Genomic DNA, 27,327 nt, shown 5'->3' with positions numbered 1-27,327 from the left:
ACAAAGCAGCCCAGTGAGGGCGGTGTGTGTGTGTGTGTGTGTGTGTTTGTGTGTATGCCTGTGTGTGTGTTTATGCTATAAAGTGCCACTGTGTGATATGAACATTTTCCTTGAGTCGGTGCAAAGTAGGACAGGCACAAAATGCTTGGTTTCCAGCTCTCTCTTCCTCTCTCTCTCTACTCTTTCCCCCACTCTCCTTCTCTTTGTCTCTGTTCACCCATTCCCTCATTCTACCCTCCTCACCCTCACATACACTGCAATAACCAAAAAAAACTGCACAACAGCAACTGCAAGCACTGCTGAAACAGAGATTTTCTTTAGTTTCACAAACATTGCCAACAAGTAATATATTCTGCCCTAAATAATTCAGAACACGTCGGGAAAAAGTCTGAGAATTGAACAGTTATTAAAATCCCACTGAATAAGTGTTGCATCACTCCGATCCGATTTAGAAAAGGTCTCTAATTAAGGCCTGACACGAAGCACTCATCACTTCCTGCATTCCATTAGTCTAGCAATAATGCATGTAGAACTCGGAGACACAATGACGAGCCACTGACAAGAGATTTAAAAGGAATAGAAAGTAACACAGAGTCTTAGCCTAGAGAGTTTTTTTAAAAAAAAGCCTGCGACTCCCTTAATGGCACAAAGGAAAGACTCTAATAGAAATTTTGATCATGCAATAAAAACCTTGGATATCTTGGATGTATCTCTGGATAGGACGAGTGAAAAAAAAGAAAAATGTAAAAGTCACTTTGAATGTGGCCAGAATAGTCTATGTTATAGATGTGGCCAAAATAGTCTATGTTATAGATGTGGCCAGAATAGTCTATGTTATAGATGTGGCCAGAATAGTCTATGCTATAGATTAGAAGCATAAAAATGCATGTGAATGTAAAATATTTTTTATGTTACGACGCGCGCACACACACACACACACATGTGTGGCTGTGGCCTCTTTCCTCTGTGATGCAAATCCATATTGTAGAAGGAAGTGCCTGCAGAAGAACCATTGCATCAGTCGCCTCATTAGCCCAAGGAAGCACAGAGGACTCTGTTTGTTAATGAAAATTGCAGTTTTACATGAACAAACTACTAATGAGTGAATCTGCATTCTCTCTGGCCCTCACTCCTCGTTTCTACTGTTTTTTTTATTGTTTTCTCATGGCCTCTAACTCTCTCATACTCTCCCTCTCCCTACCACACCTCTCTTTCTCTCTCTCCCTCTCTTTCCCTTTCCATCTCTCTCTCTCTCTCTCTCTCTCTCTCTCTCTCTCTCTGGGATGCAGAGAGGAGTGGTGATCCTTCCGGCCTGAGGGCTAGTGGAGGAGGGTTTTTAGATGGAGGATGTGAAGTACTACGCTCCTGATGACTGGTGAAGTGCTTTTGTAAATGGTCAGATAAATGGAAGGGAGCTTTATACGGCCGTGAAACAATATCAGACCTCCAGCGACCCTGCCGGTCGGTCCGACTCGCCACCGACACTCACTCTTCCTCCCTCAGGGGGTTTTCCTGATGAATTCTGGGTCCCAGTCGGAGCTTGTTGAGTGCTGTTCGGGGCACTGGGGTTACACCTGAGTCATCTGGCCATCAATTCTCACACAATGTCAGAGAGTGTAAGAGAAGAGACAGCAGGCCAGGTGTACCAACAGGGCATGCTCCTGGTTCTTAAGCTAAGTCGGAGGTACTTATTCTGGGTCTAACCTTAAGACTGCAGTGGTGCCTGGTGATAAAACCACAGTAAGGGTAACATTGAGACCTTTGAGAGGCATTAAGGATAATTGCTTAAGGGTCAGTACAATGCTGTGCCATATGGTTTCTACTACCAGGTGTGGTAGTTTCTGTAATATTCCTGTGCTACCTCGCAAAGTGAAATCTTAGCCAGCTTTGTTTACTTATTTTTCTAAATGTAATGGAACTCCCTTGTCCATTTTCTTTTCATCTTGTTTTCAAAATATCAATATGGATGTATGAGCACTAGACATATACTAGAACCTGAGGTAGGTACAACAGCTGTAATATCTCACCTGATATATCGGCTCTGTGATCTGTTCTCTCCACCGACTTAAAGGCCAACGAAGTTGATTACCACCACTGTGATTTGCTACTCAGTGAACTTCTCACCCAATGAATTGTGTTAAAAATTCAAACGTATTGCGCAACAAAATAGGCAATGCAGGCAACATTTATGAATTTGGTGAATGTGGATTTTCTGGCAGCTTGTCATTTTGCCCATTCTCCACCCAGCTCCAACCAAAATTAAAAAAAAAGAAAAAGAGAGAGAGAAAGAGAGAAGACTTCAGTGTGAGGTCGTTCAGCTGTGGCCTCGGCCTCCTCAGAGCTTCATCTATAATAGATGATCTGTTAGGTAACAGGCATCAGGCTGCCGACTGCCAACTGCCTTCACACGCTCTCACGGGCCCCGAGGGGAGGATGAGAGCTAAGTCTCGGGATCTGTTGGGGCTCTCCTTCGCTGGGGACTTCAAGCCTTTAAAGGGACCTCTTTTAAGTGTAATGATGGCCATTAAGAGAGATCTCTTGCGACGTCTTATCAGGCTACTGGTCAATATATAGCAGTAAGTGACCACAACGTGGCAATGGGAGATGAACAATTTCTGTAAAAATAACCAGCAGAGCCATTTAAACACACAATCGAACAGAATGGGTCACAATACAACAGTCCAGTGTCTGGTTATGAACTGTTGAGAAACATTACTTTGAGTGAGATTTGTGGCCTTTTGTTAGCTGGACAGAAAATCAATTCTAACTCAGCTAGCTAGTTTCTGCACCTGCAGTAATAGTCTCAGCTCCAGAAGCTTTGCTCAATGAAGGTACAGGACTTTTATGTGTTCCCATGGTTACCCAAGGCCATTGATTTTTGTAATGTGTGTGTGTGTTTTTGTGTTGTATGAAAGAGAGAGAGAAAGAGAGAGAGAGAGTACACTGTGTTGTAGCAAAGCATATTTCTACTTAGCTTACGTCACGGCGTGGGGTGGAAAAAATAATCTAATTGTTTTGATGTTATAAGAAATGTATACAATGCCGACATACGTGTGATGGGGGATTTATTGAGAGGCTGATTTGCACTCACCCAGAACACAAAAGTTCACCCCCCCCCCACACACACACACCCAACACACACACACAAAGCATATGATCCTCTCCACTGTTTGTGGGTTGAGTGTAAAGCCGATGAGCCGTACAGGCCGTACGCTGGCGTGCTGTCAGATTATAATATCACTGTCAGATGCATGGCTGCTCAGCACTAGACCGAGGGGGGGGGGTTTCACATGGTATTTTAGGTGCTCTTCTCTCAAGCCATTCATTTGAGGAGAGCCGGAATTAGCCTGTCTCTCTCTTTCACTGTCGATTCCAAACTGTAGTTGCAAGGTGATGGGCCATTTACTCTTGATGCAGTCAGTGTGCTCCCTCACGCCTGTACTGTATGTTCATTGTCAGGTAGTACGGTCGGTTCTTTTTCTGGTTAAGAACAATAACACGTTGCCCCCTCTGTGCTGCCATTTATCCTGTCATAGAGACACAGAGAGTGAGTGAGTAGGCTGGGCTGTTGAAAGAGGGTGAGAGTCTCCCATGGAATACAGAGCTGAGAGATGCTTGTTCATACATTCAAATTTGTATGATTTTGATTCTTTTCCCCAAGGTTAGATGAATCTTATCACAGTTATGACCTCTATTAAACATTTTGTTTGTCTGTGTGCAGCAGTGTTACACAAAAATGACCCGCTCAATTTTCAGGAAACTTTGGTGGAAGGGTTGCAAGATACAGCATTTGGCTTTCTTGGAAGTCTGCACTCTTTAATTCAGTGGTCCCCAAACTACGGCCCGCCACCTCATTTTGGGTGGCCCCCCAAAACATGTCCGTGGTATATAGCAACCGGCACTAAACCTGAGCATAGCTGACCTCAATTGGCCCTCAGATGCTGATCTTTATTTCATTTAATGTCCAGGAAAGGAACACACACAAGATAATTACAACCGGTATGGGTTGAGCTGTGGAGAGAAAAACAACCTCTCCTGGGTCTGATAATGTGTGTGTATGAATATTATATTTACTCACATCTCTCTCTCTCTCTCTCTGTCTCTCTGTTTCTCTCTCAGTATAGGGTCAGAGGTTTAGTATTGACCTCAGCACCATCACCCTCATTCTCTCAGTGCAGTGTGTATTCAGCCTCCATGTACCGTGAGCAGAAGCTGTTTATTTACGCCCTCCATCTGGGGCTTGCGCTGCAAACAGCTGGCGAAGTTGTCACTGCGTGCCGCGTGCCGTCGAGCCCAAGTCTTGCGGCACAGAGCGTGGCTGAAGCACACGGCTGTTGACACTGGCTGGGTGGGCGTTTGTGTGCTGGAGCAGGAGCAAGCGAACACATTCACTTAAACACACACACACACACACACACACACACACACACACACACACACACACACATAAACACACACCCACACACTCACAAACACTGGGTGTCCTTCTAATATCACTCTGCCATTGGCTGCATGGGCGTTCCTGTGCTGGAGTAGGGGTGGGGGTGGGGATGGCGGGCACACTTGACTGTGAAGACACACACACACACACACACACACACACACACACACACACACACACACACACACACACACTGTCCATTCAATACAATTTCATTAACACGCGTCGCAAATTTCCGTCTTCGCTGTGGCTAGTTTGCTATGCATCACCCTGACAGTAGCTAGCACATCATTCTGACATACAGCTACAAACCCACCACTTCTTCACAAGGCAAGTCATTTGAGAAAAAGGAAAAATTCCCCCCTTCCCCGCCCCCTGGAAACAACAATGATCATCAATGTTGTTACTCTCCTCCTGCCTTTTCATGACTATAATGAACGCTTGAGTGTTGGAGCTCCAGATTCAAAATGAACTGCAGATAACGTGGCACTGCCTGCCTGCATCCTACTTGTGTTACGGCACGCTGATAATAATCTCATAAAATTGTATCTGAGAAGGTGATCATCACGAGCCGGGGTGCGAACAAAGACGGTCTAAAAATGAATGCTCTATTTAAGGCCACCCAGATTGCCGTGGCGGAGGCTGTGAAAATAGCACCGGAAATCCAATCAGGCTCATTATATCAGACGGCAAAATATTTACTGTGTGCTTCATACAGTACATGCAGGGAGGAGGTGGAGGAGGAGGAGGAGGAGTAGGAGTAGGAGGGAGTAGGAGGAGGAGAGGGAGGGAAGGATGGGGATTTCGTCTTGGACGATGTTTATGGGACAAACGGCCCTTGCTGGTTAGAGCCTACTGAGCCACGCTTATCCTCTGTGGAGACTGGGCATCTGTCTCCTCATCTTCTGGGTCCTATTTTACACAAAAGGCATGCCACTTGCTCAGACACCCAGAGGCACACACACAGAGATGCAAACACACACACTCACACACACATACAGACACACACACACACACACACACATACACTTGAATACATACACACGCGCAAGCATGCACACACACATACAAACAAACACACACACACACACACACACACACAGTCTCTCTCTCTCTCTCTCTTTCTCTCTCTCTCTCTCTCTCTCTCTCTTTCTCTCTCTCTGCTTCTCTACTCCTCGTCTTCCACGTAGGCACTATAAAGGGTCCCAATTCTCAGGCCTCCCCTTCAATGAGATGTAGCTATTCAGCTGGGAAGCCCTCATCTATTATAGATGCTGTATTTTAGGAGGATGATCTGAGCACAGTGATATACATTTCCCCTCTTTTCCCGATCCCAACGGAAGGGCTCTTTGGGGAAGAAGACCAGGGCCGTACAAGGGGCCTCAGCAAAGTTATTGGAGCACACTGGTCCACGTCTTTATTATTTGATTTGATGACCGAAATACAACAACAGAAAAAGGCAGAACGCGCACGGGGAATGCGCATCAGCCTGCAGTGATGTCTATAATTCACGAAGTGTGGCTCCGCGCTCCGGCTCCAACGCTGCTGCTGCCCCGGCTCAGGCAGGGATGACTGTGGTGTCGCCAGCCGTCCGCATGACTCTATTTAAACAGTGCTGTCGTCGCCCATCACCGATCATGCTGAGCGCGTGTCACAGCGGCCCCTCGGGAGGAGCCTGGACGGCCAATTATCCACCTCTGTGCTCGGCACACTGCAGGAAAAATCAATGCCTGCTGAGGAATATTGTCAAAATATTAATGAAGGGGTCGGAAGTCCATGAGCTGCTTGGACAGCTGATAGAGGAGCTTTTTCTTATCCAGGGGAGAGACTGGACTTAGTTTTTAAGGCCCAAGATGAAGTGGCAGGGAGTATTGATTAATTCATACTCGGACAATGTACACTTTCAAAAAGTTATGTTGTGTTTAAATGTTTATTTTAATGGCGATATTTATTTTAGTTACTTGGTTCTAAATAAATAAGGGAATAAATCCTTTATGTGAGTCTGATGGCTACTGTAGCTCAGTGTGTGACAGTGCACAGGTGCTAAGGAGGCTGAGGCCTACTGCTGTTTCCCCATAACTAGCACGTTGGCCCTCATTTACGAAATGAATGTGCGCTCACGCTCATTTCCACACAAAGCATGGCATTTATCAATTTGAACGTTCGAATCTCATGTCAAGTCTCAACTCGTGTACGCAAGTTTTTTGAGGCGGCATGGCGCGGTGCAGCAGTAAATCGATGAAGGATTAGAAAGTTGAAGAGTTGAATTCATGGAATATCTTGGACCTAAGACTTTTCCTGCAGTTTCATAGCCTATACTTGCCTTAATGTAGCCTGTTATGTTGACACATTCGATGACTTAGGATAGCCATAGACTATGTGGAGAGAATTACTATGTGGAGAGAATTACATTTGCTTCCAGGGCTAGTCTAGCAACTCTCCGTTGGCTTGTGAGCTCGAAAAATTAAACTTCTATTAGGCCAATCAAATCGTGTATAGAGTCGTTAGGCGGGCTTAACATAATGATTGATGGCAGAGTTGCAACGGTTTGTCTTGAATTCCCTGCTACTTGAAAACAAAGAAGATGGATGTTGCTGTTGGCCAACAGTGTGACACGAGTTAAGCTTGTTTTCAGTTGGAAAAAGTTTGAACTAGCCAACTAGCTCCGCTGGTGGGAAAACGCATGGGACTCAGCGCTGTCCTATTGCGTGCAGAGGGAATTTGAAAGACAACCGATTATCCCGCCCCTCGGACTGAGCACTGCGAGCGGTGAGTGCCCAGACCCTACACTTTAATATGGGTCTGGCTCGTCAGGCTAGCAACAGTCAATAACAGTCAATATTTTTTTTTTTTTTTCAAGGGGCAAATGGCAGGTGCCGTATGGTTTTGTAATGAATGCATTTGTAGTATGATGCGTTATCTCTGTGAAAATAAAGTATGTTCGTAAATTCTAGGGACGAGGCCTATAATAAAGAATGAAATAAAGAATAAAGAATATAAAATTAGCATATGTAGGGGCATGGTATTTAAATTGCGCTTGTTTTCAGCCGCCACATTTACCAACACAAGTTTATTCGGTTACACTTTACTTGACAGTGTCGACATAAGAGTGACATGACATTGTCATGAACGTGTCATAAACAAGTCATAAACATTTATGACATGTCATTTGGTTTTTGTCATAACAAATTAGGGTTAGGGTTAGAGTTAGGGTTAGGATTGGGGTTAGGGTTTGAGTTAGGGTTAGGGTTAAAGGTTAGGATTAGGGTTAGGTTTAGGGTTCATGTGTCATGACAGTGTCATGTCACTCTTATGTCGATACTGTCATGACAGTGTCAAGTAAAGGGTTACCGTTTATTCTTACGCTTAGAGTGATACGAACGTTTCATGAATCACACGTGAGCCCCAGAGTCTACGCTGGTTTCTACACACAGTTGATAAATGAGGGCCAATGTCTTTATCAATATTACACTATAGGGTGTTTGATTGTCAGTGCTGACAGCATATACATCTCTATGTTTGTAAACAATGTGGTCTCTTTAGCTGTTTTTTTTTTCAGCTTCTCTTTTGCAGTCAGTAGATTACACTGTAACACCTACTTGCCCACCTCACCCCATCACAACATTCTGTCTATGCAGAAGAGAGGGAATATAAAACACTAGTGAGGAGATACACTGTAAAAGAGAAAAGGCCTCATCCACTTCCCATCAACAGACTTCAAAGGCTGCTTGCCTCTTATATGCGGTAGGTACAGCAACAATGTGCTTTGATGGCGCTCCATCTCTTATTTAATATACTGGGTGCATCAATCTCCCAGGCATGCCGTAGACTAGGCTAGGTGGGCAACACTTGAAAGGCACGAAGCTCAGATTTACAGCCACCAGGTGGGTGCTTTTGAGATGAGTGTGAGAGAAAGAGTGTGTGTGAGAGAGAGAGTGTGTGTGAGAGAGAGAGAGTGAGAGAAGAAAGAGAGGTGGGGTGGAGCGTGAAGAACAGGAGGCTGTAATCAGAGTGGGATTTACTGGGTGCTATAACATGAACTCTAGCAGGAGCATAGTCCCCAGCCTGGCTCTATTCTTGGTGGTTGAATTTAGCCACCCACTACCAACACAAGACTTTAGGTTTGTACTATTACAGTGGGCTGTGCTGATATTAGAAAGAGGGTGGATGAGTCCTGTCAAGGGACTTCCTTAATCATATATTTATGAGATACCTGTTTCCAAAGTGACTTATAACACAGGTGAAGAAGTATATGTGCTTCATGGGAGTTGAACTCCTGGCCTTTGTGTCATTGCAACCTTGTGCTACCTGTTAAACTACTATTGGAGTATGCTTTAGTTTACCACACACATTTGAGTGCTTTGGGTTGCACTCGCCAGTGCATAAGAATGCGCTATATAAATAAACCTACCTTACCTTACCTTACCTTACATCAGAACAAGACTGTAGGCCTACTGATTTTGTTGCGGTGTAGGCTGATGTAAGACATTTAGATAATTAAATAATTGGAATAATTCATAGTTTGATACACATATGATCTGCGCCACTCTCTCTGTGTTTGAAGAGATACTTAGTAACACCCTTGAGGCCCTCTACTTGAAGGACGTGGGATGCAAATGAGAGGAAGCCTATGGAATCCTGCTGAGTAGCACTGCATCATTGATTCTGGAGGCCTGAACAATAACTCATCTCTACAACACAGCTTTAGAATAAATGTTTTTTTTATTATTTTGATGTAGCAAACATGATTATTCTGTGTGATTTTTTTTGTGTGGTGAGTCGGCTCACTGATACCAACTTTCATATGTATGTGACACCATGAGTGCGGTTTTAAGTAGGGAAAACGCGAAGAACAGTGGTTGTTCTTGCCAACTCTGGGGGTTGTTTGTGAAAAGTGTCTGACATTCAATAGATTGGAAATCACTGAGTGGGAGTTAAGGGCTTTTCAAACGACATCCGGGTGTTTCATGAAATCAGAAGGGGATGTGCCTCAGAGGACTCAAAGTGAATAAGGGAAAGGGACGAAAAAGAACAGAGAAAGGGAACATCATTTAGGCCATCTGTCAGAGCTGCTGAAAAGGATCTGGTACACATGTGCTTCTGACACACACTTTCTCACTGTCCTCTTTACTCACTCACTCACCTCGTTTTTATCTTGCAGGATTCGTTTTTTGTATGGAGGCCTAGAGAGGACATACTAGCAGAACTCAGTTGGACTGAAAACAACAAAAACAACATCATCAACAACATCATCAACAACAACAACAACAGCAACTACAAAAACACAGAGACAAAGCATCAGCTTCCTTTCCCCTGCAGAGTAAGAAGCAAGAGAAGATTCCTCCCCCTTAGGAGAAAGGAAAATAAGCTTATACTTTCCACCTTTCTTTCCGGATGCCTTCTGAGGTGCTTCTCTATGGACAGGCTCATGCCTCGTGTCAGACTGCTTAGGTCTCGGAGAGCCTTCCCTCCAACCCAGCCAGGAGAGAGCGAGAGAGTAAGTGAAACTCTCCAGTCAAAAAAATAAAAAATAAAACATTTTCAAAGGAGATACATCCCTTAAGTAATTAAGTATTTTCTGTCGTGCTGCCAAAGCTGCCGAGAGATATGAGAGCAGATATTTGACGATTTTTTAAAATAATTTTTTAAATTCTACTTCAGAAGGGAAATATTGTAGTTAACCTTCAACACTTATCAGGGGGTTGTGTGTCACCCCATTTTTTACCTCTGCTTTTTATTTGGACTTCAAGCCAAACAGGCACCTTTTTTCCAGAGTCTAGCCTTCACCATGTCTGTGCCCGGGGGCCATTTGATAGACTCCATTACCCGGCAGTGGCGAGGCCGCAGTGGCCGCAGCTCTTGTCAGCTACTGATTGCACTGGCCGGCATCCTCCTTCTCCTCTTCCCCGTGGTGGCGGTCAGCAAGGCGGCCAAGCCTCGGGCGCCGGGACACCCGCACCTCAACTCTATCCGAATCGACGGCGACATCTCCCTGGGTGGCCTGTTCCCCGTACATGCCCGCGGCCATGACGGCAAGGCCTGCGGTGAGCTGAAGAAGGAGAAAGGCATCCACCGGCTGGAGGCCATGCTCTTCGCGCTCGACCGCATCAACAACGACAATGAGCTGCTGCCCAACATCACGCTGGGCGCGCGCATCCTGGACACGTGCTCGCGCGACACCCATGCACTGGAGCAGTCGCTCACCTTCGTGCAGGCGCTCATCGAGAAGGACGGCACCGACGTCAAGTGCCTGAGTGGCGGCCCGCCAATCATCACCAAGCCCGAGCGCGTGGTGGGCGTCATCGGGGCCTCGTCCAGCTCTGTGTCCATCATGGTGGCCAACATTCTGCGTCTCTTCAAGGTAGGATGCCTCTTGGTTCTCACTTCCCATCAACCCCTTGTGTGTCAAGAATCATGTGTGAATCCCTTTGAGTGTTTAGAAGAGGCACTATGGCAAACTGGATTTGTTTTACCTGTGTTGTTTCTTGTTGGATTGCTTATTCTGTCTCCATTCCTTTCCAATGTGTTTTTTTTTCACAGTGTTAGTAAATATCTCAGCGCTGGGACTAAATTACATTCTGTGCTCAGGGCGCCACTCGCACACCATTGCAATATGATTATTATCAGTAGAGATGCATTCAGTGGCAAAGCGTTTTGGCATTAATGCAAACATCACACTCGGTTGGATTACAATATTTGCAGGTCTGAACGAATGTGATTGTGATTTATAAAGTAAAACACCACTCAACTGTAGTAAATTGCAAAAAGAAGAAGAAAAAAAAGAGCCAGGGTGCATTTTCAGTGCCCCAAGATTCATGACTCACATACTGACTCATTGAGGGATTAGTCAGAAGTTCTGGAGGAACACAAGGTGATTTTTAACAACTGTCTCGACTGAAGTGATGAGGCTGGGGCTAAGCAAGCCAGACGGTAAGGCACTGCGTGAAAGCCTGATCTTTCCCCCCATTGAGGCCGCCCCGAAAGACCTCGAGGTCAGAACTCGAAACTTCGGAGAGCTCTCCATCTGTTTCCGCTAGCGAGTGAGAGAATTCTCTCAGACGTAGTTTCTTGCTTGTCCGCGGAGAGAGGTGTCTCATCGTGTCAGCCTTTCAGACTAATGACATTCATTAGGGACAAGCCCTTTCTGATGTCTCATGTAATTAAATAGAGGAAATCATGCATGTGACCTTACACTGGGAAGCCCCGATGAGTTGTTGAGCTATTGCATTTCAGAAGGGAAACATCACAATTGTTTTAATGCCAGCTTGAACAAAAGTTTTTCTGAAATAAATACATTCTACGATGAAGACACTGATGTCAATATTGGCCTAAGGTTTTTCCATTTACAAAAATACATACTTTATAAGAATATTTTGGGCTAAACATTCTGAAGACCTTAGACAACATAAAAAATAAATTATATTTATGTAATATTTATGTCAAAATGGTCAAATTGAACTACTTATTTTATGATTTACTGTGAACTAAACAGTGATTTAATCATCACTTTAATCTAAAATGTGACATGTCTATTTACAATCTCGTTTGGCGCTCTCATACAGTCGTAATGCATCAGAGTACAAATACACATGTTTGTAACATGTTTTGCATGCTGGGTACCCCACCACAACATCCACTGCCCTAAGACTGGTATGTTGTGATCAGAACCTTTTAAGCCCTTCTCAAAACATCACTCAAATTCAGAAGCCCAAGGAGTACAGACAGGATGAATGCTTTGAAGGTTCAGTGGGAGTCTGAGGAAACTACAAATGGGTCTCCTGCAGCTGTGGCCAAGCGGGCCTTGTCATGTCACGTGGCCAGAAACCTTTGAGGGTGTTTTCCGACCCTCCGTTCCCTGTTCACACAAGCACCTCACTGTGAGATTGCCCGAATGCCCTCTTCATTAGCGACACACAGAGCTATCCCCTTTTTTGATTTTTACTTGAAGGACGTCCTTGTCCTGGACGGTCCAGTGGATTTTAATGATCAGTGGAAATGTTGGACTCACACTCCTCCTCAGTGGTGTGATTTGCAGTAAAACCATGATGGTGCTGAGCGAGATCAATATGTAAGTGCAGTATCTACCATAAAGGCTCATATGTTGACATTGTGCTCTATGGTATGGACATTTGTTCTGCGGAATTCAATTTGGTGGAAGTGAGACATCCGATAGCACATACTTTTTTCTAACAGATGTATCAGTATAATAATATGAGGAGTGAAATGTTCTTCGCTGTCTAAAAGCTGTCTAGATCCACAAACCCTCCCCTTGAATGGTTGAGTTTACACTTTACATATATGCATATAGAGTGCCATATATACAATGCACATCTAGGTCCATCAGGAATGTACAACCCTGCTTGTATATTACAGTGATGCCTGTATTAAACCAGGTAAAAATTTAAATCTGCAACTGCAGTATGGGCTATTCCTTTCACATTATCACGGCCAAGCTGCAGTAGTTCTGTTGCCTTACAGAGAAGGTCAAGCATAAGTAGGGAGTAATGTGAGCACTGTGGCACACAGTTTCTTTTGATCTTCTTCTCACGGCTTTGTTTACCTTATTTGCATGTTTTTGTGGCCTCTCTTCTCTAAGCTTATACAACTCTTCAATCATCTCTCTATTCGAGCATCATTTGGGCTGACAGGGTGTGCTGTGCTTTCCAGTCATCCTCAGCCCTCATCAAAGGGAAAAGAATCACTCAAAAAGCTCAATCTTTTTATCTTTTCCTAAAAATGTGTACACATATGGTTTTCCACCTTACATATCTTTGTGAAATTATGGAGTCTATGCATACTCTATATACAGGAAATGTACCAGGAGACCTGGTAGGCCTTATATGGGATTGAAAAATCTCAATTTAGCGCACATTGTGACATGCCTTTTATAACAATCATGTTATGTCATTTCATTTTTATGACACTGCAGCATAGTTAAAGTGAAAGCTATTTCTAGGAGTTCTCCACCAAGAATTTCATTTTGAATAATGCATGCTGGGTCTTAAACAATGCATAATGCATGATGCAAGGTAATGCACAGCATAGTGCAATCAGTAATAAACATTGTGAAAATGTATCTAAAAAAATGAGAACAATGCTTTATAGTTACACAGGTAGGGTGCTTTTTGATTATCTAGCTGTAATACACTGCCAAAAGAGAATGCACATTAGCATCTTACCTACATAAGAGAATATGAATTAACATCTTACATACACCAGAGATAAGTACACAGAGGAGGAAGCTGTAATGAGTAGATTAATATTCATTATATCTCTCAGAATAGCTGTGCAGAAGAGGTGGCACAACTGAAATCACGGCACATTGGGTAGATTTAAGAATTCTGTTCTTGGAAGCAGATGATCTAAGCTTAATTCACATGGTTAGTTAAGCCTACAGTTGTGGCATTTGAGTTGTTTGTAACCTAAGTTGTTATCTAAAAAAAAACTAGTGAGCTAAGGAGATTTTTTTTCTAGATGTTCTTTTCTTATGGGTTATGGAATCTGTTTGCTCTTAATTCAGAGTGTTTATGGACGAAAGGAGAGTTATTCATCACTTCCAGGATCATCACCCAAGTGGTTTTGGTGAATATTTGGCTCCAGAAATTACATATCAGCTCAGGGAGCCGACCTGAGCCGTCCTCTCCCGCCCTCTCCCTCCTACTCCTTTTGCCTCGGCTGTGTTTTTCCCACTCCCTCTCTTCCTCCAGTTGGCTGTCTGTCTGTGGAGAGATGTTCTCATCAGCCGGGGCCACAACATTACATAAACAAGCGTGCACGCAGGCAACCGAAAAGGCTAATTAAGCCCGAGCCGCCTATACCATGCGCCACCTCCGCGGTGCTGTTTGAACACTCCCTTATGAGGATCGGGTTTTTAATTGAAGTGCTACCACTTTGGTGACGTGGCTCCGTTATTGGCAGTTATCACCCGGAGAGAAGAAAGATACTAAAAAGTTCACCAAGAATTTCATTTTGAATAATGCATGCTGGGTCTTAAACAATGCATAATGCATGATGCAAGGTAATGCACAGCATAGTGCAATCAGTAATAAACATTGTGAAAATTAATAATATTTATTACTCGGGCAAGTTTTTTGCCCCTCGCCCTCGTCCATTAATTTCGTATAACAGGACACCTCGCAGCCGTTATTCCTTACCTCTCGGTTGTTTCAGTTGTCCTCTTGCTGCCGTTCTGTTCACCAGTGAGATGAGCTCATAGAGTTTAGCTGCCATGAATGTTGGATCTTGGCCATCTTTGTGAGTGTGAAATGTCACAGACAGATTTAGTGTTGCATGGTTGGGGAGTTGAGAAAGTGGATGGAGGTGGATCGTAACTTCTGGAAACTCAGAAGAGGTCTTTGGTAATAATCAAGTAGTCCTCCCTGAAAAATGCACTGTAATTTCATTAGGTTGTGAACCAACCATCTAAACAGGGATTAATATAGTCTTGGTATTTTGAAAATATTCGACAATGCTGAAACTAAATATTAAGAAGAGGTCAAGCATCAGTTTAATCCCTTTTTGGGGGGAACGAGTCCCGTAGAGTTTACTGATTGCTCGTGAAATTCCTTTTTCAGTCGAGTTAAAAAATGTACATTCCTTTCGTCTTCTTAAAATTGGCTATGCCTCTTAAGCTGCATCTGCACTCCAGTTTGGCTCTAATCTTTCGGCAAGAGACCAGAGTTTTCATACTCTGCAACAGTGGTCACAGTCAGCACAGACCAATCCCACCTTGGCTTGTATGCATCTGCAGCATGCGTAGCGGACTTGAAATGAGATTCCAGGTGGTCTGACCCGCAGGCAGTTTTCTGATAAGATTTAGGATAATCTGTATTTCACCTCTTCAGAGTGTCTTCGCGTTTAATCTGCCAGCCATATCATGGATATTATATTATATTATAAGACGGGAAGCAAATATCCCGCGGGGGATCACACTAAGATAAAAATCCATTTTTGCTTTATCAAAATTGAATGGTCTGTGTATCTGTGTATTGCTTAAAACCTTGTGTCTCCTCGATTTTCTCAATGGCCTCCTTCATGGGGTCACGTTGGTGAATTACCATTCGACAAGTTAGACCTCTAAGGTCTGCCCTGTCACCTTCATGGTACCTCTACGGCGTGCTGCTGTTGTAATTGAGGGGAGAGGCCCCAGTTCAGGATCGATTCCGAACGACCTGCCTCTTGCCCTCGTCTCAGAGTAATTAGTCACAGCCACATCACAGGCAGCCATCGCAAGCTGTAAATACAAGTTCTCCAGTTTTATGTATCTGGATTCATTGATGTTTGTCGCTGCCCTTGTCCATTGATTTACAAAGCAAGCACTGTAAGTGTTGAGAAAATGAAGAGCCAAATGGATGTTAGGTTTTGTTGAAAACATGAAAACATGAAAAACGTGCATTCTGATAAAAAACAACCAACAGAGAAGGGTATTTGAGTGACTTTGATGCTTTGATGAAGATTCATTCTTAGGGCACCTCAGCACATCACACATCCCAGAAACACTGTTACTTTTTTTTCACAATAATTGGATTACAAACGATAGCTGGCTTTCCGCTGCGAATTGTGCGAATCAGTGGGTGGGTGCTATCTTGTTACGACTGAGGGTGGTTTTCCACCAAGCTTTGTATGGGAACCCCCGTGAGCTCCGGTCACGGGATCTTACAAAGGTTCACATTCACACCAATGGGGAACGTGGCGGACACAGTCGCACACAAAGCTTGGTGGAAAATCGCCCTGAGGGCTTGAACGTAGTGTTATCAGCGTCATGGCCAAACCTGGGCTGGTTCACTAGATGGTCATTCGACTAAAGAATCCTGGTTAAAAAAAACATTCCAGAAAGTACCACACAGCCTGCAAATGTTGGGATAAATTTATTCCTTTTCAGTTCCTGGATGATGGTAGGCTAATTGACTCAGACCCTCACAGACACAGGTCGTCATGCCTGCATATTTCACCGTAGCGGCCTGTTCTGTTCATATCACCTCCCTGAGTATATGCTTAATTTTCCATGGTCTCAGCATGCCTCATATACAGTATATTTAAAACATTTATGCATATTTGTATTTTTAGATATGTATCATCTATATTGTAGTCACAGTTATCTCCTGCTAATGGTCTGCAGCACAATTGCGTGTGTCTTTCTGTTTATCGTGACCTTCAGTGATTCCCAATAGTCTGTAGGCTACTGTTATCTTGCAGCACCTTCTCCTTCACCTCCCTTCAGCCAATTCCCTGATTACCACCCTCCAGCAATTCTTTCTTCCCCCCCCCCTCTGCTTTTTTTTCTGTTCTCTGAAAGCAGATCGGTTTCTCATAGTTCTGCTGACCACCACCCATGATATAGCAATCTCAATCAGGCCCAACACTCTTTTCTCCAAATAGACGGAGGGGAAAAGAGTGAGAGAAAAATGTATGGTACCATTTTCTGCAGACGTTTAATGATAGTTGAAGTACTCATTGAGGAACAGAGACAGTGTAGTTACACCAAGGGAGAGAAAACATACTTTTTGTTCACCGTTTCCACACCATTTCCTTCTGCTCCTTTTGCTTGTTCTATGTGACTATCATGTTCATTTTTCAGTTGCAAAAAAAAGGTGCAGTGGCGCCTTTACACAATGCTGAATATGGAAATATGAGCCAAATTAATTTATGGGAAATTGCTTTGACTGGATCGGCAGGTCTGCAGGAACGATTGGGATGATTAAATTTGCATTGTCAGACATTTTCCCACAAGCATGGTGGAGGGTAGGACATGCTCCAGGATAAGTCTACAGATACCACCCTCTCTCTCTCTCTCTCTCTCTCTGTGAGTGTGTGTGTGTGTGCGCACGCATGCGCGCGTCACCGTGAACACAATTATCAGTGTTAGAACTCCTACTAAGTATAGTTGTGTAATTCAGAGTTCAAGTGGTGCATATTTCTCCAGCGTTATGAGACATCCTGTCCTACTACTGAGCTTTCATAACAATGTAGTTCTCTATAAAGTCCTCTCACTTTTATCCCAAAAAGCTGAAAGGAAACCAATATTATTTTAAGTAATTATCTTCTTATGTAAAGATTAGTCTTCTCCAGCTCTGAAGAAAAGTCTTTACTTCAGCAGTTTACTTGTGAGTATCCGTGACCAAATATTTGGTCCCAGTGGATGTACTTGAATCTCAACTCCTAAAATTTGATTTTGTTCTTAGCTGTGTTTATAATAGCACTGGTCTTCTCTGATGTTTTGACATCTTTAACTTTGCATCCTCTAGAGTCTAGATCTTACAGCTGATTCTGAAAAAGTGTCAACTCAGACAGACTATGGAGCTGGAGAGGATAGAGCACGTCTTCTGTTTGTAGTGTAGCCGCTAATTCCAAAACAAGAAATTCTGATCTGACATGAAAAGCTAACAAATCCCCTTTGTGATCATGAAAGTGTTCGAACCCAAAACTTGGGTTATATTCTAAAATGACTTTCTGTGGTAACATCTCAACTTAACTTGACAGTGGAGTGCATTGGTTCACAAAAACATTGAAGACTCAATTATTCTTTAATTGAAATAAAAATATTGTATTCTATAAAATAGAATGATAGACCAAACACTAGTTGAATGTGTTGATTTGCTATTTTCAGGCTATTCAGGTGTAAGTCCGTCTGACACCAGGATAGATAAATAGTGCTATTAACACTGTTTGCATGCGCTTAGTTTGCTTAGTAACTTGTGAGATTTGTTCCTGTTTACAGGATACGTTGGTAACAGATGTGCCATGTTCTGAAACTGCAAACAGAAATCTCAGTACCAAAATTTTCTTATGAAACATCCAATCAGAGAATGACATCAGGGTTAAGAAAAACAGTTAGCAGACTCATTAAAGTATAGTGAAATGCTCTTAAAGGAGAATTCCGGTGTGATATTGACCTAAAGTGTGTTGAAACATGATACCGAATGTGAACGTATGTCTCAAAGCCATCTCGGCTTGTCCCCTGCACTCCAAAATCTGGCGCTAGTTAGCCGATGCTACCAACAGCTTTTTCAATGGTGGTGCTTCGGCATTGGGCTAGCCATGCAAATAAATCACTGTTTTACACCATTTACGAGGCTCAATGTATCTCCACACTTCAATGGTAGACTTCCGAGGGCCCTGACATTTAAAACGAGACATTGAGAACTTTGAAGCACTTTGAAGCACTGGTAGTTTACTTACAAGATGACTTATACAGACAGTATCTTCACGAAGTTTAGCGTTTGCAGCCATCTTGAATTTAGTTACGATAAGTCGAGCGACGAGTAAGAATGAACAGGTATAGTAAGGGATCAGATTCCAAAAATAATTCCGTGGAAATGCATGGATTCCAGTTGCTGCTACTGGAAGAAACTGGAATCCATGCATTTCCACTGAATTATTTTTTGAATCTGATCCCTTATCATACCTGTTCATACCTCGTCGCTCGACTTATCGTGACTAAATTCAAGATGGCTCCAAATGAGAAGCATTGTCCTCTGCCAATGTAAATGTGCTCCATCAGTGTCACTGAGTTGTTAAAAGATGCAGAGTTTTTTTTTGTCAGGAAACCAAATATAAAACTGGCAACACAATGGCAGAGAAATTCTTGAAATATGGTCAGAATGTGTTGTTGAATGATTTTGTTGCAAGAGTGCAAACAAGGGCCAATAGTCCAAAAAAGGACATTGAGGACACATACTTTATGACTTTGTATTGCTGTTGATCCCATCAGCTATTCAATACCTCATCACTGTACACTGAGATTGAGGCCTTGCACTTGCAAATCAATCTTGATTTGTGTTGTAATTTAGGCTAAATTAACACACATTACTGTGTCTTGAATCACATAATGTACTGATGTTTGTTTCCTCAGTGTACCTTGTCTCAGAGCTGATTAAACTCCACAGAGACAGGAAAGTTTTAGTTTTCTTGGCTCCGACTTTCCCTATTGTGTGTTTCTGTCTGGAAATAGTCAGCGAAGCTGTCCCACCAGCGACTCCCCAAATCCCATAAAATCAAGGTGTTCCAAATATCACTGCCACCGCACCCCATAAATCTTTTAACAGTCACATCACAGCAGAGAGGGATCCTCTTGTGGTGCGCTTTGTCAGTTCTGCTAGAAAGGCGCTGGAGATTACAGTCCTCAAACTCTGTTACCAATTCCAGATATTTTTCCCGCTTTATCAGCCATCAGAATGTATATTCAACATTTTCTCTGACAGAGAGAAATGACAGCCTGACAGGAATTTATGAAGTTGATGTGTTTGATCCAGAATAATCTATGTAGTCAGGGCATGTGTTGATGGGTAGCTGAATTGTGATCAATGACAAATGACATGTGGCACCGGGATAAGTGGCTGCAGTTGGATTTTTCCAAATTACTAATAGTTTATGAAATGATGTTCAAGCCCTGTATTTTTACTGAGAAGACGCCAGTTTCTCTCCAGATTCTAAAGCCTGAGCATGATGCATGGCTCGTTCTATATACAGTAAGTGCTGTTTGATGACCTCAAATGAAGAATCCAACTGTCCTATTAACCTTGACTGTGAAGTTGACCTTTGAATTAATAACTTAGTTGATTTACAGAGTCCTACTTCAGTTATGGCTTTATGATCAGATCGCATAAACACAGTGTACACACACAGCTAAACTCCTTGTGCACTATGCCATAATTGTTTTGATGTTTCCCACAAGGCAACTTTATCTTTTACTTCTTTATCTATACTGTAATGGAAATAGCATGGCAATCTACTCAACATTTGCTTCCCAAACATGTCCAAGAATCATCTGGTCACATAATGAAAGTCTGCTACAAGGAAAACAGTGGCTATGGGCTCTATGTAACGGGAAGCCGGAGCATCACCAAGGAGATTACACACAGACGCCTGAGATGGCTAGGACATGTGTTGAGGATAGAGCAGGACCGCATTCCCAAAGTGGCCTTAAGATGGACACCTCCAGGCAAAAGAACACCTCCTACCAAAAGCGTAGAAACTGTGACACAAGAGCTGGAACAGATTAACCTGTCATGGGGAGAGGCCCATGCTGCCAAGTACTGAATGCAATGGAGAGTGCTCATTGAAGCCTTATGTCCCTTGGGGGACGAAGAGGAGTAATATGTAATCATATGGGCTACATGCACGCATCACTTCTGCGTTTCGGTAAGGATGTTAAGACATTTCTGGTCAGGGATATTGAACATAATTTCTGTTTGGTTCTGTAATTCAATGACTTTGGGATGGAAACTGAGATTAGAGTTACATTCAGCAGACGCTGTACGTTGCGGAACGAAGCAGTGGTGGCTAGAAGTGCTCACCTCCCATCTTTGAAATTACACTTTCATATGGTTATACGCCATCTTGAAATTAGGTAGACGTATATTGAAGTCACACAAATAAACAACAACAACAATGACAAAAATGATCAGTTTATGCTGTTTTGGTGACTAGCTCTCCATGGTAGCATGGCACTCATGTCAATGGGCACGGATGTTTACAAGCATCCTGAGATTTCACCGGAAAATACGCCCGGCTCTCCCGTGCATGCAGCCCATTGACACGATCACCTTGTTGTCCTGAGGTCCACCATCCTGCACCCTGGTTCTCACTCCCCTAATGCATCACACCCACCTCCTTGTCTCCCGTCAAACAGTTAGCACCTCTCAGGCCCCTTGCGGCCTCTCAAGACGGGGGAGCGGCTCCACTCAAGCGACGAGGTGATGCGCGCGTCCTTGTCCTTAACTGTGAATCTGTAAACGGGTTCATCCCGGGCCAGCACTCTGTCTCCCCACAACCCCCCCCACCCCTCGCCAACTCCCTCCAGGGAGTAAACACAGAGCCACCCAGCCACCGCCAGCACAATCGATTTCAGCCCAGTTTATTATTCATCCTGCCCGACCTCACCCCCTGACATCCCAGGTACTTCCAGGTACTCCGGGAGGTATGTGTAAGTACAGAGGGAGGTGGGAGTGGTTGTGGTCTGTAAATGCAGTGGACTCGGTTGCTGCCTGGCCAGAGGTGGCAGTTTAGGGTGATCCGCAAGGACACTGTCGATCCTTCAGGCAGACAGCTTTTAGTGAGATGATGTTGGCAGGCCAGTGTACTGCCCTGAGGGGGTTCTTCCTGCCCAACACACACACACACACACACACACACACACACACACACACACACACACACACACACACATACACACACATACACATACACACACAAACACACACAGACACACATAGGCATACACACACACACACACACACACACACACACATACACACACACACACACCCCCTCTGCACAGCAAAAGAACATGATGCAAGGTGCTTTGGTGCATACAGAAACTGTAGGTAGGTAGACGTACTGGACACAACAGTCAGCTTGACTTCTACAGCAGAGCAGAAAAGGACTCCATTACTGAAAATCATCTTGCCAATAGCTAACCATTTCTAAGTCTGCTTGAGCATGCTATGGTCTGTTGGCTTCTGGGTTCACCACAGATTTACAACCACGTTTATTTTTTTAATTAGTCTGCAGAAGCCTGCTGCACTCTGGATCAAGCCCAAAGCTCGCTGTGACCTCTGTCAGGATTTGGCTATAAATCCACTCTCAGGGATCACAGTGTCAAGAGCACTGCTGACACCTTCTGGGGCCGGTAGCTGCATTTAATCCATGAGTTACAAAGTCAAAGGCAATTTCAATGTCACATTTAATAGGTGTCTCATTTTTGTAGTGTAGTTCGGTGAGGTTGTATGGACTGAAATGGATGTTGCTGATGACTTGATGTTTAAAATTACAGAAGTTAAGTCATTTACTTCAGGTTTTTTTTGTCAGATGTACATTTGTTTAAAGAACATAGGTTTTTAGTAGACTCCTTCAAATGTGGAAAATTGATTATTGTTACATGTATGGAAACAATTGAAAACCCTCCATTACCTTATTTCAGGGAATCAAAATGTATCTGTGGTTCAAAATAATGATCAGTGATTCAGTCCTTTTCAACATTTCAATATTTTCAATATTTTCCACTAGTTTTATGAATTCCCCCTGGTCCAAACCTGCATGTTGAATATTGCCCTCATCACAACGTATCACTCTCCTTGCCAAATTTTAAAATCTTGGGTATAGGAAGAATGTTTGGGGTAAGAGATTGCATTTTAGGATGTTCTTGAATTCTCTCTTTGCCACAGGAGGCTAGCTTGATATATTTAGAAGGATTTGCCTACATGCTGTCTTTCTGTTTGTAACTAATGCATTCTGGGACCCGATGCCTTGTTGATCACCCTCTGACTTAATCTGAACGAGCACGTCTTCTTAATTTAATGAGGCCCTGACAGAGGGCTGTTCACTTACTGCATAATGCAGCGCATCTGGAAAGTTAGAGGTGATGAGAATGAAGTGCTGACAAATTAAACAAGTGACAACAACGCAGCACAAAGTCCTGCTGTCAAACTGTTAGCAATACTGGAGAAAGATTGTTAATGAACAGCCTAAAATGTGCGTTACTGGTGATTGTTAGCCTAGAAATCTAGACGCACCCTAGCGGCAGCAAATGTCATTTGCAGCCAGGGTAGTCTAGCAACTCTCTGTTGGCTTGCGAGCTGGAAAAATTAAACTTCGATCAGGCCAATCACATCGTGTATAGAGTCGGTGGGCGGGCTTAACAAAATGGCGACAGAGTTGCAACGGTTCTGCATAAATTCCCTGTTACTTGAAAACAAAGAAGATGGATGCTGCTGCTGCCAAACATCGCAACTCGAGTTAAGCTTTTTTAAGTCGGTAAAAGTTTGATCAACTAGCCAACTAGCTCCACGGTTGGGAAAATGCATGGGACTCATGAGATGTAGCACTACTCTATTGCGTGCAGAGGGAATTTGAAAGACAACCGTTTATCCCGCCCCTCAGATTGAGCATTGCCACATCTTGATGTGGGTCTGACTCATCAGGCTAGCTGATTTTGGGTGCGTTACATGTTTCTGATTGGCTGCAGAAGTGCTTGTGGGCATATACTCTGTGTTTTTTTGTTTGTTTACGGAGCCACTACTGTTGTTTTTCAGTGTGCACACAGAAGGGTCTGCTTAGATCGTGAGGAGATATTTGCTGAATGTGACAAAAAAACATATTGGCTTAAAATTGCTTACTATTGCTTTAGTTAATTTTGCAGGAATGTTGCACACATGCCTTTATTTAGGACCATGTGCTAATAACAGAATGGCGATGATTCTGTAGATAAGTATTTTGAACATTGTTTTTTCTTCACTCTAGGCAATAGCCAAGTTTCATCTATTTAACACTTTGTATTGTAGTATTGCAAATTAGTTTCCTTAATGACTCGCAATTAGACATGCCATTGAAAAAAACAATGATGCACTACCGGTATTTTATTGTGCTCAGGAAGTCCAGGAATCAGTGCTACTTAACCTAGTCACAACCTTTTTACCTTGACGAGTTAGGAGCTCTCCACCGAGTACTATCTGTTAACGAGACAGATCTCTAACAGCCACTCAACCCCACTGTTTGAGAGCATCAGTCCGAGTCCCTTCTAAAAAACTAATTACAATCACTGTTTGACAGTGGGCAGAAGGCCAGTGCTATCGACTCAGCGAATGCATTACCTGCCCCTTTACTGTTCTCTCAGTTAATCAATTACCACGTCTAAATGGAGGCATCAGATGTTGACACCGATGCCTTCCATGCCTCTGGCCACAGGGGGAGAGAAGTGAGAAAAAAAAGAATGAAACAAACAGCAGGAGGAGGGGGGAGGTGTGGGAGGTGTGGGTGGTGTGGGTGGTGTGGGTCTACATGTCCACTGAGTGCCCAGGAACAGATACGTTATCATAGAGTTCACAACGCAAGGGGTGTGGGATGGTGTGTGTGTGTGTGTGTGTGTGTGTGTGGTGGGTGGGTGTGTGTGTGTGTGTGTGTGGTGGGTGGGTGGGTGTGTGTGTGTGTGTGGTGGTGGTGGTGATGGGGGGGGTGTTGTGTCCAGTAACTAGGATCTCGGGGAAACACTAATGGAGAATGTGAAAACAGCTTCCCTGAGCCAAGGTCGTTCTCCTAATTGGGTGAATGGTGTAACGTGTTGTAAGCCGATGAAGGTGATGTGTTCCATTGATTGGGGGAGATGAATGATAATATTTCCCAGACGAAAACAAACAGATATAGTTGGAAGTCAAGACCCACTATAGGTGTTATATCACAGCAGTCCTCAAGATAGCACAGTACAACAACACAGTCATACACAATTCTGAATGATTAATATATCTTCAGAAGTTTAATAGCTTACTTTATGGAATGTTATGGAATACACTTTTCATATTGTTTTTCATAATTTGATTTAACTATGTTTTTTTTTTTCATTAAATGTTAGTGTTATGGCCATGGCACACACATTATGTGAAATATATGCTAAATGATAATGTGCTGTGAAGCAGCATCAGTTTGAGCTGACAGAGGGTGTAGCTTATTGTTCCAGCCAAGCGCACAACGTGTGATTTGACAATAGTTTCAGTTATAACATCTCACACAGCAGATCCCCATAAAATTGTGTACAAGCATTTTCAGATCCCTGCTGTCTGTGTAATGAAAGCATGTTTCATAGCCATAAACAAGATGCTTTTTTTTTATGTGAAAATGTATGTGCTGAGAGAACATGTTCCAGAAAAATCCGTGGGAAATAGACACTTCTCCTTTCCTTCATGCCTCCCCTCTGATTTCACCAGGGATGTGTTGTTGCCGATTTTACACTGATAGTGCAGCTCGATGCTGATAGTGTATAGTAGTGGGAAAAAAAGTCTTATTTAGACAAGGAACACCATCTAGAGCGGGGTCACACTCGGTCCCCCCGGAAGTTCGCTTCTACAGGGTACGCTGAAGAAGAAAGAGATATGATGATCTTTTTGATTTTCCCAGAGCTGCAGTCGCGCAACTATGGATCAGTACAATTTCCCCCGCCGCATTCTGACACAGGGATGAGCAGACGGGAAAGTTCCACCATCAGCACAGGTGGAAGAGGCTTAGATGTGTAAAAAAGGGCTGCGGTGTCTGTGTTGATCAGTGTCAGGCAGAGAGGGAAAGGAGGATAGAGAGAGGGGGGGGGGGGAGCATACAGGGCCTATTTGCCTGCCTGGATTTGAAATGCCAGCACACTCAGAGTTGTGTAATTGTAAAGAGTGAAGTCTGGGGGCATACTTCACAGACACCCCGTCCTCTCTCTCACTCTCTCTCTTTCTCCCTCTCACTCTCTTTCTCTCATCTCTTGCTTTCTCTTTTCTCGCTCACTCTCTCACTCCCTCAATCCTTTCTAGCTCTTCCAGACTCTCTCTCACTATTCTTCTTTATCTCCCTCTCTCAATCTTTCTCTGTCGCTCCCTAACCCCCCCCCCCCCCACACACACACACACACACACACATCCACCCCGGAGCCTGCTGTTGCTGGCATCTCAAAGCAACTCATGGCTCTTTCTGCAAGTTAAGCTGAAAAGACCCAATGAAATATTTAAAGTACCCACCACAGGGCATTTCTTAGGCGGGCCAGGTTTTTTATTTTCCTGTTTTGTTTTTTGTGCCAGCTGCAGGCCTAATGTTTGGACTGGCATTAGTCAGGCTGAAGCATGTCCAGGTGCAAAGAGGCATAAATGCTTTCGGATGTCACATGTCATATTTGGAAGATGAAAGTGGTGTTCGCTGCCTCCATTTCGCTGTTTGTTATCTGCGGTCTGACACAGAGGCTTTTTATGTCTCTGTTCATCAGTGCTTTTTAATGTTGCTGTTTATTTCACTAATTTATGGTCGGCTGTTTATTTATAAGCTGCAGAGGTCACATTTTATTTTCACTCTAAAAGTTTTTCATTGAAATTTGTCATCTTGAATGTTTTGCTGCTATGCCACATGTACCTTGGAGCTGTTTACTGGGTGCTTGGTGAAGAAGACATCACATTTAATTCCTGTCACTTGACATAATTGTGACACAGTTAGCAGTAGTTGTGTGATTCCATGGCATATTTTAGGTTAAATGGGCCAGATTGTTTCCCTTAACCGAAACTGCTCAGCCTGCTGATGTGGATCATCGCACAGTGTCCGATTTAACAACAGATAGGGAGCGTGTCCACACAAAGCCACTGTTTCCAATGGATTTGAAAACTCAGACGTTGACATTAATGTGCATTCACTCGCTTCTCCCGGCGCCTAGCCACACAGTTACACATTGTCCGTATGAAATTAGATTTTCCACAGTTATCGTAATTGCACTGTCCATGAAGACGTCAAAAACAACAGGTTATTATTATAGGCAGAGCGGAGGAAATGCACCGAGATTCATTATTGCGTTTCACTGGTCGAAAGCTGATGTGTTGATAGCCGAGTGAGAAGACACACAAAAGCAAAAATAGGCTCCTAGAGAACAGCAGGCTAATGAAGCCATTTATCACTTATAACACAAAATATGGCAACACAAGTACAAGCTGGAACAGCAACAGCTGTATTCTTTATTAATTCACAACTTCAGCATTCAGTTTTCATTCTACTTTGAAAGCAAGATTAATCTCAAGCTCAAACACATACCTTTAGGGAACGTTCCCTAAAGGTTCTCTGAAGGTAATACTGTACCTTTATGGAACCTTCCCTGAACGTTCCTTAAAGGTTCCCTAAAGGTATTAGCTTCAGAGAACCTTAAGGGAACGTTCCCTGAAGGTTATGTGTTTGCTTAACAGCAAATATGATTTTGAAAATTGATTAATAGCTATTCAGAAGTATGTTGACATGTTCCATTATGTCTCATTTACTGACATTTTATTGGATTAACAGAAATAAATGAAATAATAAACAATACTAATTTCTCTAATGTTTGGAATGAATGTTACTCCATGTTGGTGTCGTGGTCAACTTCCCAGCATTCAGTTTGCAACAATTAC

At 43.3% G+C, this 27,327-nt stretch overlaps 1 protein-coding gene across 2 annotated transcripts in view; it reads left to right on the top strand.

The window, feature by feature from the left end:
* Window positions 1-27,327, top strand: part of LOC121714100 (metabotropic glutamate receptor 4-like) — a 181,413-nt gene that overhangs the window by 35,747 nt on the left and 118,339 nt on the right. The window contains exons 2-3 of one of the 2 annotated variants that reach the window (XM_042099279.1): window positions 9,603-9,938; window positions 10,192-10,802. In XM_042099279.1, the coding sequence (XP_041955213.1) occupies window positions 10,230-10,802 (573 nt within the window). In that variant the 5' untranslated portion in view covers window positions 9,603-9,938; window positions 10,192-10,229. Of the gene's footprint in view, window positions 1-9,602; window positions 10,803-27,327 lie in introns of both variants that reach the window. The other variant, XM_042099278.1, reaches the window with a different exon arrangement.

This window comes from Alosa sapidissima, chromosome 7, assembly GCF_018492685.1.
Source record: "Alosa sapidissima isolate fAloSap1 chromosome 7, fAloSap1.pri, whole genome shotgun sequence".
In the NCBI taxonomy this organism is placed as follows: Eukaryota; Metazoa; Chordata; class Actinopteri; order Clupeiformes; family Clupeidae; genus Alosa; species Alosa sapidissima.
The sequence above is the reverse complement of the archived record's forward strand: the minus strand, read 5'-3'. Positions and strand labels throughout refer to the sequence as shown.